At 31.1% G+C, this 17,500-nt stretch overlaps 1 protein-coding gene across 3 annotated transcripts in view; it reads right to left on the bottom strand.

The window, feature by feature from the left end:
- LOC115212047 (myoneurin-like) overlaps positions 1 to 17,500 on the bottom strand; it is a 122,818-nt gene that overhangs the window by 5,904 nt on the left and 99,414 nt on the right. For 2 of the 3 annotated variants that reach the window (XM_029780851.2, XM_029780849.2), the window contains exon 3: positions 1,768 to 1,815. The exons of the other annotated variant lie outside the window; for it this stretch is intronic. In XM_029780851.2, the coding sequence (XP_029636711.1) occupies positions 1,768 to 1,815 (48 nt within the window). The remainder of the gene's footprint in view (positions 1 to 1,767; positions 1,816 to 17,500) is intronic. 3 annotated transcript variants of the gene reach the window in all.

Below are 17,500 nucleotides of genomic sequence, written 5' to 3'. Positions count from 1 at the left end.
TATTCAGATGTTTCTATAATTTTGAAATTGCTTGAATTGAAAGAGAACCAAATAGTTGTAACATCACCACCAGCACCAATTTTGCAACAACCACCAACCAATACCACTACCAGTATGATGACCAAAATCAACAGTAGCAGCACCACCAATAAACTAGTTTCTTTCTTTTAGAACTTCCAACCCTCACCAACTACCTAAATTTTAGAAGAGTTTGAAAAAGTGGGATGGAGTGGGGAGAATGCATAAAAATCTTTAAAGTCCTTTTTTTTCTTTTCAAAATCTTAAATCATTTTTTTCATTTTCATTTTTTTTTAATGTTATCTTTGTCTTAGCCCTTTAGCAATACAACAGTTACTGCTTTATTCTTGAAATTTGTAGGGTTCTGTTGATTTTATTTCTTAATTTTATTTAATTCTTTTTAAACAAGAAACTCCCTCCTCCAACTCCTCCTCGTCCACCACCAGTATTTTTTAAAAAATATTAATAATAAAATGAACTGAGTTCTTCCATCCCCCAATTTTTACTCAATGCTGCCTATCACCACCTCCACCACGGCGTCGTGGACCCAGCCGCCGACTACGTGAACAGTTGGTCAATCTTTCATGTAAGAAACCATTAAGTGATACGTCAGCTTTAATGATAACAAAAAGCAAACTCCATGCCGCATCAAAAGCAGTAGTTTTTTTTTTTAAATATACTTTTACATTATTTTATTCTTTATGTGTGTGAGTGCATGTGTATGCGTGTATGTGTGTGTGTGTCTGTATGTATGTGTATGTGCATGTGAGTATGAGTGTGTATGCCTGTGTATTTATGTGACTTTTGTTCATGTTTTATATGTATATATGTATCCGTGTGGTGGGGGGTAGGGGAATTTAACCATTATCACAAACAACCATCATAGCACCATTGTTATTCTGTCTGTCAGTCAGTCAACCGGCCCTTAATAAACCCACCTACTGTCAATACCACCACCACCACTGCCTGGAACCATATCATATCAGATCATATGGTGTCATCACCACTACTGCAACTACCACTAAAACCACCACTGAATATCTGCCATCACAATTTAAGTCATCACCATCACCATCATCATTATCATTATTATCACTTTCTGCTTCTTCATCATCATTGCCCTCATTGGAACTGACTCCACCACCACCACCACCACCACACCAATGTCATCACCATCATTTCCATTATTGTCAATTACCTATGAACACTAGCACTGCCGTCACCCATACCTCAACACCCACTTCACCCCACCCAACCACCATCACCACCACCGCCTTATTGCCAAACCAGTACACACCACAATTTTCCCCCCCGTCCTCTGCTTTTTGCTTTGCCACTGACATCACCACCACCACAACCACCACCACCACCACCACCGCCGCCTTCGATGCCACTGTCATCATATTCAACATCCTTCACCAATGTTCCTCACCACTACCACCAACACCAATGCTCTCTTCACCACTGCTATCATCACCACCACCTCCACCACCACCACCACCACCACCACCATCCTTTTTCATTTATTTGACAACCTGCTTCACCTGTCCCCTTGTTGTTGTTGTTGTAGTAATTAACAGCACGAATTTTATCATTATTATTAATAATATCATTACTATTATCATTATTATCATTATCATTATCATCATAACCATTATATTAATAATATTTTCATTAACATCCATGCTGACCAAGGGAGTACCTTTTGTTCAAACATTAAAGCTGACAGAACAATAAAAATGTTCTTACATGAAAGACGAGCCAGATTCTTGGTCAGGAGAGAAGCTTGCAATTTTCCTGAAAGTGGAAGAAAATGCAACAATCAGTATTGGTAAAATATCTCAAATCTTCAGTTCACCATTCACAGTGTGTAGAAGAAATAGTAAAGAGTTAAAATATTCTTGATTATTAGAACTAACCATCAAGAAGCAGAAGATGAAGATGTAGATTAGAAAAGAAAATAGTGAAGTTATGCAGTGAACCATCAATAATCCATTGGACTCCAAATATCCAATAATATTCTTGATTATTAGAACTAACCATCAAGAAGCAGAAGATGAAGATGAAGATGTAGATTAGAAAAGAAAATAGTGAAGTTATGCAGTGAACCATCAATATAATCCATTGGACTCCCAAATATCCAATGGTTGAAGCTGTCGTTCACAACTGCATGCTTATTTTAATAAAAACAAAAAAAAAACTATATAAACATATTGCAAAATTAAGAAATAGTAGTGGGAATGGGGGCTGTTGATATATTTGGAGGCCCAGAGCAACCCTGTAAACAAAAATAAAGACTAATGTTTAATTTCAGTATTTAATTTTTGACAAAAATATACATGGCAGAAACTTACAAAATGCATACACTAACATTACACACACACATATATACACACACACATATATATCACAAATGTATACATATTAATGTAAAACTCCAACTTTCAGAGACTATATCCACAAAATAGAAACATTCCTTTTGTGTGATTTTGGTCTTCATATTTATTACAAAAGATAAAATAAAATTGTATGATAGTTATGTTTAAGTTAAGGGTCATTCATTAGAAGTATAAGAGAACTGAATTAAAATTGCAGTGTGTATTCTGGCCATTTGGATTTCACCACTTGAAGTATGCAATATATTATATGTTAACTGGTAAGTGACATTTTTAGATGTGACAATAGTTTTGGGGGGATATCATTATATATATAATTTCATTTCTTGTAATTTTGTAAACAAGTATTAAATTTTTTTTTATCAAAGATTGTAATATAAAAAATTTAAAGAAAGAAGATTTGTATTTTCTAATTTCCCAACAACACTAAGTCAGTGAAATTGCCTATACGCAGTATCTTTACATGCTAGAAATAGTAGCCAAATTCACTCTAATCAAACTCATCTCTTTTCAACACGAAGAACATATTGGATATTTTAGAGGATAGAAAATAGGCTAGGGAGCATTGTAAGTATGTCTTTCATTACAGATCTGTTCAGTCAGTGTTGGCCTAGAGTTAAACAATATCAAAACAATATCTGACTGTGTGTGTATCCTAAAAATAAAGTTTTAGTATAATAATTTCAGAGCTAAAAAAAATATCAAAATATATCAATATAATTTTTCATCACTCTTAACATATTTGGTTATTGTTTGTTTGATTTATTGGCATATGGAAGTGAAAAGCCATGTTATAACAAAACTAGTAGTTGTAATATGAAGATAGAATATTTGATTATTGATAAAAATGCGCACACACATAATGTATATATAAACATATATACATATGAATATACTGGCTGTGTGGTCAAGAAGTTTGCTTCCCATCTACATCACCTTGGGTTCGATCCCATTGCATGGCAAATGTATTTTACTGTAGCTAATCAAGTCTTGTGAGTGGAGTTTGTAGACAGAAACTAAGAGAAACCCACTGTATATCTTATATATTATACACACACACATACACACATAGTCATTCTCATCTGCCTTTTACAGTTAAAGTACCAGTTGATACTTCAGGTTTAGATGCTCAAGATATGTGACATATCTCAGTATCTTAAGCCAGATCTATAGGTGTTGCTGCACTAAGACTCAGAAGGCCCATAGGCTCATTAAACAATTTATTTATGTCATCAATGAAGGTGATGGAGGTAACTTCTGTTATGCAGCACCAGGACTTGGAAGCATGTGTGTAATATTGTGTCAGATATATATGAAAGTAAAATGTAATATATGTTTTAATCTCTAGTTTGTGTAACTTTATCTTTCTATTTTGATATGTAGCTATATTTTAATGAATAAGAATATAATTTATTCCTTTCATAATACAACAGGACATATAGTAGTGAATGTATATCATGTATATATATATATGTATGTATGTATGTATGTATGTATGTATGTATGTATGTATGTATGTATGTATGTATGTATGTATGTATGTATCATTATGATCTATTCATTAACAACTGTTGTGGATTTGATACAATTCCTGTAAAGTGACTGTTATAAGAATCAACTTGAAGGCTTGACACAGCTTCACATTAGAAATAGGATGGAGAACTGGTATTTCCAGTGTTAACCAGTTACACTCAGAAATAATACATAGCTGATAAAATTTCATATTGCTTATAATAATTGCTATGGTAACTATATATGTAGGAGAGAAAAATTAAAAACAAAAGGAAAAATATACATATGTGAATGTGTGTATGCTTGTATACATGTATGAATGAATACATATACACACACGCACACTCATGTTATATATATATATATATATATATATATATATATATATATATATATATATATATATATATATATATACACATATATATACATGCATGTACATGTACGTATGTAATTGTATAATGTATATTTATATGCTGTCCTTTTGTTTCTGCATATGAAAGACCTTATTTGTATCTGCTACAAATCCCTGTTAGTAAATTGAAAATGATACATAAGATAATTAAGACCTGAATCAGGGCATAATTATATTACATTTGATTTACCAAAGTATCTAATCAACAGCAGAAAAATGACTGTTATTTCAGAACACTGTGCTGCCACAATTTAAGAAGGACAGGCGGACAGATGTCCAGTCAGACAGGCAGTTAGGTATATAGCTAGATAGATGAACAGTTAGCCAAACAGACAGATCGTTTAATAATGGACTATTTATTGTGCCATAAATATTATCAAGGTATTAATACTAGGAAACAGGTCTCCATCCTGTTTCTGCAAAGTTTATCATAATGATCCAAACTGAAAGACATCAGTAGATATAATCATAGAGCCAAAATGAAATCAGTGTTAGAAGTAATCCTTGATATAGAAGTAGTGTGCGTGTGTGAAGAAAGCTGGCAATGTCGAACAGATATCTACTTTGATATATATTGAGTAATGAGCTAGGTGCAACTACAATTATGCATGTATTGGAAAGAAAGAAAGAAGAAAAGAGTGAGAGTGAGAGTAGGAATATGTGCATTTATGTTTGTATATGTGTGTGTGTGTGTGTGTGTGTATAAACATACAAACATGAATGTATACATAAAAGTATAGCCATATAAATGCATGTATATAGATATAACCATATATATATATATATATATAAAAACTTACTTGGAGAAAAGAAACGAAACAACGCGAGGGCACTCAGTCAAAAATAATTTAATAAATAAAATATATGCATACATACATATATGTACGTACCTACATCTATATGTATATATACATGCATATATATATATATATATGAGTACAGGACACCACATACATACATACATATATGCATACATACATGCATACATAACATACATACATACATACATACATACATACATACAAATATGTGTATGTGTGCATGAGTGTCTGCATGTACATTGCGTGCATGTGTATGACTACACAAGTACAGATCCAATAATAATAACCATATGAAAATCCACCTCTAATCAACAATGAACAAACAGAATGAAAAGGAATCATGACTTGATAATGGTGGAACATATCTGTTAGAGGTTTAAACTAAAAGATTTGTGAGGAAGCATTTACGTGAGATCTAAGAACTTTGGACTTAGCAAATGAGATCTTAATGATCAAAATGGCATTGAGAGATTATGTATCTCAGACCAATTGAAAGCTTTGCTAGCATAGAAAAGATGTTAAAATGATGATGACAATGATGGTGATTATTATGATGATGACTTCAAATGATCATTTTAACATTGAATGAATATATTGCCTTCTTGGGTGAGAGGTGTGACTTCTTGAAGCTTAAAATCCAAAATGAGAAATGAATTACATACATATGAAGTTAAATCTATTCGTCAATAGATAATGAAATACTTAGAGATACATATGGCCTAGGGGTACTGATACTTCCATATTTGCTTGTGCTTGGAGCCTGACACACAAGATGAGGGTACAGTATTTTAAAATTTCTTTATAAAATTTCAAGTGAAATGTTTACTATATTAGTTAGTTAGTTAGTTAGTTAGTTAGTTAATTTGGCTCAAAAGCAAATAGCAAGGCCATGTAGAAGGACATGGAGTTAAGTACAGGGTGGTGTTCATGTAAAGAGTTCAGGCCACTTGAGGTCAAGGGAGGCTTTGAACAAAGCGGTCGTCGGCATCTTCACCATCTCGTCTGGCAGCATATTATTATTACTATACCTTATCAACATACACAGTATTTATAAAACATAAAATGGGATTTGGGTTTTTAAGATGTTACAACTGACTTCTACACAATCACTACTTACTGTATTCTACTGCATCTAACATCCCTTTTCTCCAAACAAATAATAATAATAATAATAATAATAATAATAATTGTGTACAGTGCTCAGGTGCACTACAACTCATCTAAATGTACTCTAACATAAAAGTCTTTTGATATTATTAATTTGTGATTCAATTAATGATGACAAGATGACAAATACCATCACTAGCCTGCCAATTGTAGTGATGATCATCAACTAAACACACAGTTTAATGTCAATTAAACAATGTTTTTTTTAATATTTTATTAAAAATAATATTGTATGTCCAGATTGTTTCAGTCCAAACTTTGATGCTTGAGTCATTAAAGAGCTCTCCTTTTCAAATATTTCTTACATTAAACGGAGTCTGGATAGATTCCTTCAAAGAATACCAGATAAGCCACCCATAATTGGATACAACTCACCCAACAAGAACTCACTACTTGAACAAAACTTGACTTAAACAGGATTCGAATAATCCTATCAGGTGGTGCTATTAAGTTAGACATGGCCTGGACCAATCTTTGGTCGAAAAACATATCTAAGTTTATCTAAGTTTATATTTTCCCATGCTTACATGGATAAGGCGGAATTCCTCGAGGCTGTTTTTTCTATGGCCAGCTGTCCTTCTTGTCGCTAGCCCTCACGTGTTTCCAAGTAAGGTAAAATTTCCTTTGCTCAGACAGATTTTTACAGGAGACTGGAAATGAATCACACCACTTGCATCACAGCAACTATTAGGCAATGTTAAGACAAGCAGGCACATGATCATGCATAAGTATACATATGTGTGCATGCATGTGTGTGTGTGCGCACCTGCATATATATATATATATATATATATATATATACATATAAAATATTATTCGAGACAAAACCACTATTTTGCAAAGCAAACAAGGAAAGACTTAATCAATACATAAAATTTTAATAAATATTAAAATTTTATGTATTGATTAAGTCTTTCCTTGTTTGCTTTGCAAAATAGTGGTTTTGTCTCGAATAATATTTTATAATATTTTACTATAAAATCGATTTAATCCTAAATCTGATTTTTTCCCTGTAAATTTGGATTTATTCCCTAATATTTATTATTATTATATATATACATATATATAAAGAGAGAGAGAGAGAGAGATAAAAATGCCTTAGAAGTTCATATATAAATATTTATTTATTGATTTATTCTTAAGCTTTAAGAAAAAAGATTGACAGGGACTTCGAAGTTTAATAGATGCATACTCTACAGATCTACCCCAGGACTTATTCTTTGTGAGCCTAGTACTTATCCTATAGGTCCCTTTTGATGAACCACAAAGTTATGGGGATATAAACACACCAACTTCGGTTGTCAAGCAATGATAGGGGGACAAACACAGACACAAACATATACACACACATGCATACATACATACATATATATATATATATAATATATATATATATATACATATACACACACACACACACATATATATATATGTATACATATATACATATAAATATATATGATGGGCTTCTTTCAGTTTCCATCTACTAAATCCACAGACAAGGCTTTGGCCGGCCTGAGGTTATATTAGAAGACACTGGCCTAAGGTGCCATGCGATGGGACTGTACCCGGAACTATGTGGTTGGTAAGCAAGCTACTTACTACACAGCCATGCCTGCACCTATTTATAATATATATATATATACACACACACACACATGCAATCATATACTCATATATATATACATATATATACGTGTCTGTGTGTATATATATATGTGTGTATATATAATATATAATCTGAATGATATGATCTGAATGATATGATATATATATGTAAAAAATGTAATATATAAATAAACATCTATAAATATGAACCATCCGATCTTCTGATTACCTCATTTCTTCTAATATATAATACCTGTACATCATCTCCAAACCTTCCAATACATATAAATATATATATATATATATATATATATTATATATATATACACATACATATACATATATATATATATATATATATATATATACACATACATATACAATCACATATTAAGATATATGTGTGTGTGTTCATACACACACACTCACACATACATATGAGTGTATGTGGGTGTGTAAACATGAAAGCAAGTCTAGAGTTTTGTAAATAAAACTTTCTGCAGCAGACTACTTATTGAAAGATCTACATAAATTCTGTTGCTCCTGCTACTGTCACAGGCAAAGCTAGCTAACTGACTGATTGAGTGAATGTATGGAAGCAAAATTCAATGATTGGAACAAGAGGAATGCTGTAAATCTAATGGGTGGAGAGGGAAGTTAAGAAAGCAGCCAATCATTTATTTGAATTCTTTTAAAAAGAGAAAACTCATATAATAGAATTAGAAGACCTAAGAGAATGCTAAGCTAACATTTAGGTGTCAAAAGAACCAAATTATTGAATTTGCCTTTCACTTGATATTTGTATTATATAATAATAATGATGATGATGATGAGGAGGAGGAGGAGGGGGGAAGAAGAGGAAGAAGAAGAAGAAGAAGAAGAAGAAGAAGAAGAAGAAGAAGAAGAAGAAGAAGAAGAAGAGAATGTAAAGTAGCAACATCAATCTAGCAATAGGTTGCAATTAATTTGTTATACTTGGAAAATTATAATTGTCAATTTATTTTATTGATTTCAGGAATGAATAATTATATCAATCTTTTAAAGTTGAGGGATATAAATCTAACTTCATTATTTTTCTGTCTTCCTGTTTGCGACTTTCCAATTCTAAGATCAGAATTATTATTATTATTATTGTATTAAAATCTATATTTTTTTCTCTATTCTAACACAGTTTAAACACGTTTGCATAAGTCAAGTTTATAGTAGCGCCACTGCTTATAACTACAAGTTGATTATTCCAAAACCTTGCTGCAACTATTTTTGCTATTATCATTTAGACCACTTAATAGTTAAAGATCTTAACCTTGGCCTAACAAAGTATTGCTTACAAATGCAAACTGTGAATCTACATATTACTGCAGACATCTATAGCAGTGTAAGAAAACTGTGACACCATGGTGTTTCAATCTTATTGCATAACTTCATAGTCAAAGCTGCTCTGTACAAACTCTTGCATATAAAAATCAGCAAGTAAATTATTTGTTGATGTGTGATGATTTCTTCCAAACAAATAATGGTTCACAGGGTGCACACAGAACAGTAAGAATTAAAACAATGATATATCTGTTCACTTTTGTTATGTTCTGACAGGTTTAAATGTGAATATATGATAGTTGTTGCTTTATTTGAGAACACCTCCCTTTGACAATGTGTTCATAATACATGAAATTCACCAGTGTGGGTACTTTGACTGAGGAGTTTGAAACACTAAGGTTGAAACACCAGGTGTCTCAAAGTCCCTTGAATCACATGTTAACAATATACATTGTCTAAAGTGAAGAGGTGTTTCCAATAACAAAAAAAAAAAAGACAACAGTGATCAGATATTCACATTTGAATCTGCCAAAACACATTACAGATGAATAGATACCTTATTGTTTGGATTCTCACTGTTCTGTGTGCACCCCATGAATATTTCATACATACACATATACTTTATATATGTATATATATATATATATATATATATATATTATATATATATATATATAATTCGCACTTATATATGCATGTCTGTGTATACATACATTCATCTATATATCTATCTATCTGTCTATCGATATACCAATATACATATATATATATATATATATATATATATAATATATATATATATATATATATATATATATATATAATTCGCACTTATATATGCATGTCTGTGTATACATACATTCATCTATATATCTATCTATCTGTCTATCGATATACCAATATACATACATATATATATGTGTGTGTGTGTGTGTGTGTGTGTGTGTGTGTGTGTGTGTGTGTATATCATAATGAGAAAGCCTGTAACTGATACTATTCACTCTACAGTTGCATAGAATAAATAGATATTCTTTATCCTCCCACCAAATTATCTGGATAAAAAGCTTTACTGCACTAACTTCACAGATATATTTTTCATTCACAATTAGCAACTAATAGCTAGAATACCATTAAGAAAAAAAACTTTTCATAATAATCAGGCTTTTGTGTCATGTTTCTTATAATACATTTTTTTAAAATCTCTAATCTAATCTGTTATACTTCAGATTTGTAGATAAACCCTTTTTTATGCATTCTTTTGAGCCTGGTAATTATGGATAAAAAGGTTAGAGGATTAACTTATCTATTACATTTCATGTCACATCTGTTATAAATAAGTTGTTATATGAACTTTGTTTTCTGAGGGTGGGGATGGAGAGCATAATTTACTCTTTACTTTTCGTTTACTACTGTTATATCAATTTTTCAAATTTGAAAAAAAAAATTGTGATAAAAGTAATTTCATTTATGATAACTTTAATGAATTTTATACTTGAAATAAATCTGGACAGAAATGGAAGAAGCAATTTAAATCTATGGATTACGATCTTGGTAATGTAGAAGGATATTTTCTTACGAAGTGAACTCATCCTTTAATTCTGAAATCAGAGACTTTTAATATGAAAGGAGATTTGTGGTAGTTTGCATCAGTGAAAATCGGTTCATAAAATGTAAATAAGTTAGTGTGGTGAGCAGAGAAAAGAATTTCTCTTTTGATAGTACCCAATGCGTGGCACCTTGGGCAAGTGTCTTCTATTATAGCCTCAGGCCAACCAAAACCTTGTGAGTGGATTTGGTAGACAGAAACTGAAAGAAGTCTGCCATATATATATAAATGTTTGTGTGTCTGAGTTTGTCCCCCAACCATCGCTTGAAAACCAATGTTTGTGTGATTTACATCCTTGTAACTTAGCAGTTTGGCATAAGAGACCACTAGAATAAGTACTAGGCTTACAAGAATAAGTCATGGGGTCGATCTGCTCAACTAAAGGTGGTGCTCCAGCATGGCTGCAGTCAAATGACTGAAACAATGAAAAGAATAAATGAACATTTGTTATCTATGTAGTTAGCTCCATGAGTTACCACTTATTAACTTCAACATCTATTGCTGGTGACATGTTTATTCAATGTATGGGCCACACAACCAAAACCTTAATGGAGGCATTTTTATTCTTATGATCTGTGAGGACTTATTTCTGCCTTTGTTATTCTTTATTATAATAGTTGTTTTGATATGATGAACCTGCTTGAAACTTAGTCCCATCATACATAATACCTCATTTTAAGCTATTTATATTTACATTAAAACCCTTCTTTCATAATTTTATGAAAGAACCTTTCCATAAGGTGCATTTTAATAAGGAAAAAAGATAATCATTTTAATCGATCCCTATGAATTCTTAAGTATTTTCAAACTAATGGAAACATAGTGATTTATTTTTTAAGATGGAAGATTAGAAGTATTCATAAATACTTTAAAGAGTAAAATAAAAATTACTTATTAGATGTTTATGATTTTCATTATATGTCACATACTAATTAATGGGTTTTTAAAGATCATTATTAATATTGTGGGTTAGCAGAATCAGTTTAGCATTGAACAATATGCTTTGCACTATTTTGTTAAGGCCAACTTTGCATTTCATCTTGGGGGGTCGATTAAATAAAATACAAGTACTAGAGCCAATGTGGTTGACTAACTCTCTACCCACAAACATGCTGTGTCTATGTTAGAAATTATCCTCATCATCATCATTGTTGTTATTACATAGCTAACCTCAATCATATAGGTCAAGATGTACCATGCCTCCTGCTAGTTGAAGACCATATTGCTCATTCTAACATAACAATAACAGCAGCAATTAGCAATCCCTTCTTTATTGACTACAAGGACCCATATACATAATACATATCAAATTGTAACTGATAGAGTTTATGGTGAATTTGCTCCTTTTATCACCAATATTTTCCTGTTTATCTTTTTCTTTTTAAACCCATTTTTGTGCTTTCAAAATTTTCAAATCTTGGGCAGGGTAATTGCTTCTACCACCTTTGTGATTAGTACCTACTCCTGTTACCCTATAGATGGCCACATTGAATCACAAATAAATTAAGTAAAATTGATATTTGCAAAAATATTTTTTATTTTGTATTCCTGGAAGAAAATATCATCTAAGGGAAAATGCATGCATCCAGAATAAACAATCATGACAATAATAATAATTATTTCAAATTTTGGCACAAGGCCAACAATTTTGTGGAGTGGGAGAGTAAGTCAATTATACTGGCCCCAGAGTTCAAGTGAAACTTATCAATTCCAGAAGCAAAGTTGACCTCAGCAGAATTAGAACTCAAAATGTAAAGACAGATAAAATACTGCAAAGCATTTTGCCTTGCATGCTTACAATTTTGCCAACTCACTGCTTTAACAATAATAATGATAATAATAATAATGGTTTGTGATTTAGACACAAGTTCAGTAATATAGAAGGGATTGTGGTAATTGGATACCATCTATCCAAGTATTTGACCATACTAGGCCTTATACTTAGAATGTAAAAAACAAGGACAAATGCTGACTCTTGTGATTCTATGAGCAAAACTCCCACTCCTCATATTATTTTATAGAAATGTAATGATACTAACAACTGTCTGGTTCCTACATATATTTTATCACCTTTTAGATTTTAGATACAGATGAAACCAAAACTTTTGTAATAGTATCTATGCAATTTAGAAAGGAATGAACTAAAGAAGGAAACACAATGACTATAAGTGGACTTTTAACAAAATTTTAAGTTTTAACAAAATTACTTTTAAAATAGAAAGTAATTACTTCCAACCACTTTTCATTTTATTCTAAGATGTTAATTCATAGGTAAATCATGGCTTATAAAATTTTTGAAGAAAATAAATTCCTTGCAAGCAATCTTAGAAACGAAATTTTCCTTACCGTAATTTACAATGAACATTTTGTATTTAAGAAATCTTAGCAATTTAATATTAACATTTGTTTTGTTCATACTGACAAATTTTGGGTGAGTCTGCAGCACCATATTGCCATATTGTTCAATCTTGTGTCATCTTGTCTGTGAAGCCCATCAAATTATTACATGCAAATTTTCATGACTCAAAATCATAAATTATTAGGAATGTATTATAAAGTCTCTTTAATCTGACACCCATGGGACAGACAAATGTTGAAAGGCATATCATTCAGGATTTAAAAAAAAATACCCAACCCACTTACTACAAATATCTAACAAGCTTAACTATGGATATTCATGCATACAAGTCACAAGTCTTTAAAATGACAACTATTTTGGCAACAGTGTACAAAACAATTATAATTAGTTGCACCTAAAATTCAGACTGTCTCAGTTGAGAATATGCCCCAATAGATTCTTTTCTAAACTAAACATGCCAAGAAATTAGAATCTTCAAATAACAAATTTAAGTGATCCAGTTGCACTGAAACTATTTTTAAAACCTAACAGGCTAAATTCTCGCTCATTATCCTGATCTATACAGAAAAACCACAAAGAATTTAATAGGAGGTTAATACTACTTAAAATATTACTCCTAACAATAGAAGATAAATCAACATTTCTATTTGAAAAATAAGAATATATAATCCATGTAAATAAGGCAAATAATACTACAATGCTTTATTCCTGTTAATGCAACATGTACCATAAATCTCTTGAGTCTCAATTAAGATACAAAATTATAATCCTGTTCTAATATATAATTCTTATTCGAAGATAACCAAGGTTAAGATGATGTAAAGCTATTATGAATGTAATTAATAATGGTGTTTTAACATGTTCAAAATTCTGGGAGTGTTAAAGAAAGAAACTATCTTTACACTAGCTAAGTATTTACAGGTAATTTACTCTTCAATTCTATAATGATTATTGATAAAAAAAAATAATAAATGAAATAAATTAAAAAAAGAAAAACACATCAGAAGATTAATACATCAGTAGGGTCTCTATAAAAGAAAGTAAAAGGCTATTCTCTGAGAAATAATAGTATCTACTGCATAAAGTAATGCTTTCTCTAATTAGAAAGAATTCCTAAAAGGACTGACATTATTATCTGTTTTGCTCTGGATGATTTAATCAATTCTTTGAGCTGTTGGAAAGCGGCCAAGCCATGTAAGTCGTCTTTTTATTTTCTATGTGTTTTTATTAATTCTTATTTCTACTTTTTAAAAATTTTGCAACTTTGTTTTTGTTCTTGCTTGATTATTTTTCCCCTTTCACATGTAATTCTGATTATAGATAGTTGTGAGTCATTTGTGGTACAGATTCTTTGAAGGTACCATTAATTAATACCATATCATACAATACGAGGTTTTATATGAATAAATAATAATAATAATATAATAATAATAATAATAATAATAATAATAATAATAATAATATAATAATAATAATAATAATAATAATAATAATAATGATGATAATAATAATAATAATAATAATAATTTCTTGCACTGGCACAAGGCCACCAAATTGGTGGAAGCATATAGTTGATTAAATTGAATCCAGCATTTGAATGGTGTTTATTTAATTGAACCTGTAAGGAGGAGGGGCGAGATTGACCTCAGAATTTGAACTTAGAATACAATTTGTTTGTATTAGTACTAGCTCACTTCAAACTTGTAATAAAGTGTATTGCTGATTTCATTGATATCAGTATATGACTGGCACTTATTTTATTGATCTTGGAAGAATGAAATATGCAATCAATTTCAGTAATATTTGAGCCTATATCATAAAAGTATAAATTAAATACTCATGAGCATTTCTGTCATTTAAAAAAAAATTCTATGTAAAGAAAATATTTCTATTGAAAAGTGTCAAACATTTTGACCAATTGAATTACAGGACTACAATGTTTCTCCATTTAACTTTTGGGGAGAGAGTTCAAATATAAATACAAGTTAGACATTGGGATCAATTCTGAACAGTATATATATAAAGGGGAGGTGCAATGGCCCAGTGGTTAGGGCAGCGGACTCGCGGTCGTAGGATCATGGTTTTGATTCCCAGACCGGGCGTTGTGAGTGTTTATTGAGCGAAAACACCTAAAGCTCCACGAGGCTCCGGCAGGGGGGGATGGCGATCCCTGCTGTACTCTTTCGCCACAACTTTCTCTCACTCTTTCTTCTGTTGGCCTGCTCGCTTAGCCAGCGGGGTGGCGTCATTCAAAGGCTAAAACAATGTGAAGCGCATTGTGACCAGCGATGTGTTGCAACATCTGATAGCCTGGTTGGTCACAGTGATCACGGTGATATATAAAGAATAAAACCCTTTTAAGAGCAGAACAATTTGCCGGCAACCAGCCATGAGAATTTATCTTTCTACTTGTTCTACAATACATTTTAATGCTTCAAAAACAAACTTATGTTTGTTTACATATGACGTAATCAATTGATTAAGTTGCATTCTCTTCATACCTAAACAAGGCAAATGACTACCATTGCAATCATCATTATCACCATTATTATTATTATTTTTATTTAAGATGTTGCACTGTATGCAATATTGTGATGTTGTTGACTGAAGATATTCTGTCTACTGGGGGTCTGTACTGTCTGTCAAGTTACAAGGACCTTTGACTGACAGTACTTTACACAATATGTGTGCAGTTCCAAGTAATGCCAGTTTTTGCAATACACCTAGACTGTAGGGTATTTCTAACATTTCCAGATATTTTTTCAGGTTGGGTGGTATTGAACCCACTGCTCCAATGACAACAAGGACAACCTTTATGCTTGACTCTTGTAGCTTCCATGTCTTGGCAATCTCAATTTTCAGGCCTCCATATTTATCAATTTTTTCTCTTTCTTTCATGATAATTATTATTATTATTATTAAAATTAATTATTATTATTTTTATTATTATATTATTATTATTATTATTATTATTATTATTATTATTATATTTTAAAAGGATTGCCATATCTCCTCACAAAGGTAAACAGACAATTGTCTATTATTATTATCATCATCATCATTATTATTATTATTATTATCTATGATTATTCCTATTATCATTATTGTTGTTATTCTTCTTTCTGGTGTATCTGAACAATAAACATTGCTTTCAAATAAAAAGCTCATTACAAGGGAGCAGTAATATCAGCAAAAGATGATGCTTATTGTTTATATATTATTTAGTGTGTTCCAGGTCATATTAACCAGCAAAGCTGGATCTTGTGTCATTCTGAGTTCCAAACTGCATTATCAGCAGTAAAGTATGCCTGAGAGAACTATAGAATGGTCAAGCAGCTGTAAATAATATAGCAAAGCCAATGCACAAATACAGCAGCTAAGTGCAGTAACAGTAGTGGTAGGCACAGTAGTAGATTTAGCAGCAGGATGGTGGTGGTGGTGTGTAAGTTTTGGGGTTGCAGTAGTGTTAGCAATAGTATAAGAAGTATGAGAGTAGTATTTGGTTAGTCAATCAGTCAGTCGAGATTGCCTTTTTGTTCAATGTTTCATAGATTACATGTTACAGATTATGATACAGCTGGCTTTTTAATGCTGTAAGACTTGAAGGCAGAAAAGAGATTGTAAAAGCTACACATAGGTGACAAGATCAGCACCAGAGGCACACCTGTCTAGAAATTAAACAGCTGTTCTTTTGAAAACTGTTATTTCAAAAGAAAGAAAATTCGAACAAACAAAAGCAAGAGGAAATGGTTAAATAAATATGCACAAACACATTGAAGAAAGAAAAAGTGAGGAGAGAGATTATTAATCCATTATTATTATTATTATTATTATTATTATTATTATTATTATTATTATTATTATCATCATCATCATCATCATTATTATTACTTGAGCAATGTAGATGAGTTTTACTTTTTAAGAATGTTGAACACACAAACACACGTGTATAATTTTTAATGTATTTTTACAATTATTATTTGGAGGGGAAACGATGCAATATTTTTTTTAGAATTTATCATGAATTTTCAGAATATTTTTTTTTTAAAAAGAGAAATTTGAAATCAAAATCTATTAAAGATGATGTTTGATGGTTTTGATGGACTGTATGTATTTCAGGGTTGTTTTTTTTTACTTAATGTTATTTTTATTGTTTTCTTTAAAAAAAAATTTTATATTTTATACCATGCAAAATGACATTTTATCAAACTTTTAACATTTTAACATTATTCAATCATTAATGGATGAGAGAATAACTGCAGTTAAACAAAGAAATAAATAGAG

The sequence above is a fragment of the Octopus sinensis genome, linkage group LG5 (genome assembly GCF_006345805.1).
Source record: "Octopus sinensis linkage group LG5, ASM634580v1, whole genome shotgun sequence".
In the NCBI taxonomy this organism is placed as follows: domain Eukaryota; kingdom Metazoa; phylum Mollusca; class Cephalopoda; order Octopoda; family Octopodidae; genus Octopus; species Octopus sinensis.
Note: the sequence above shows the minus strand (reverse complement) of the source record. Positions and strands in the feature narration are given on the sequence as shown.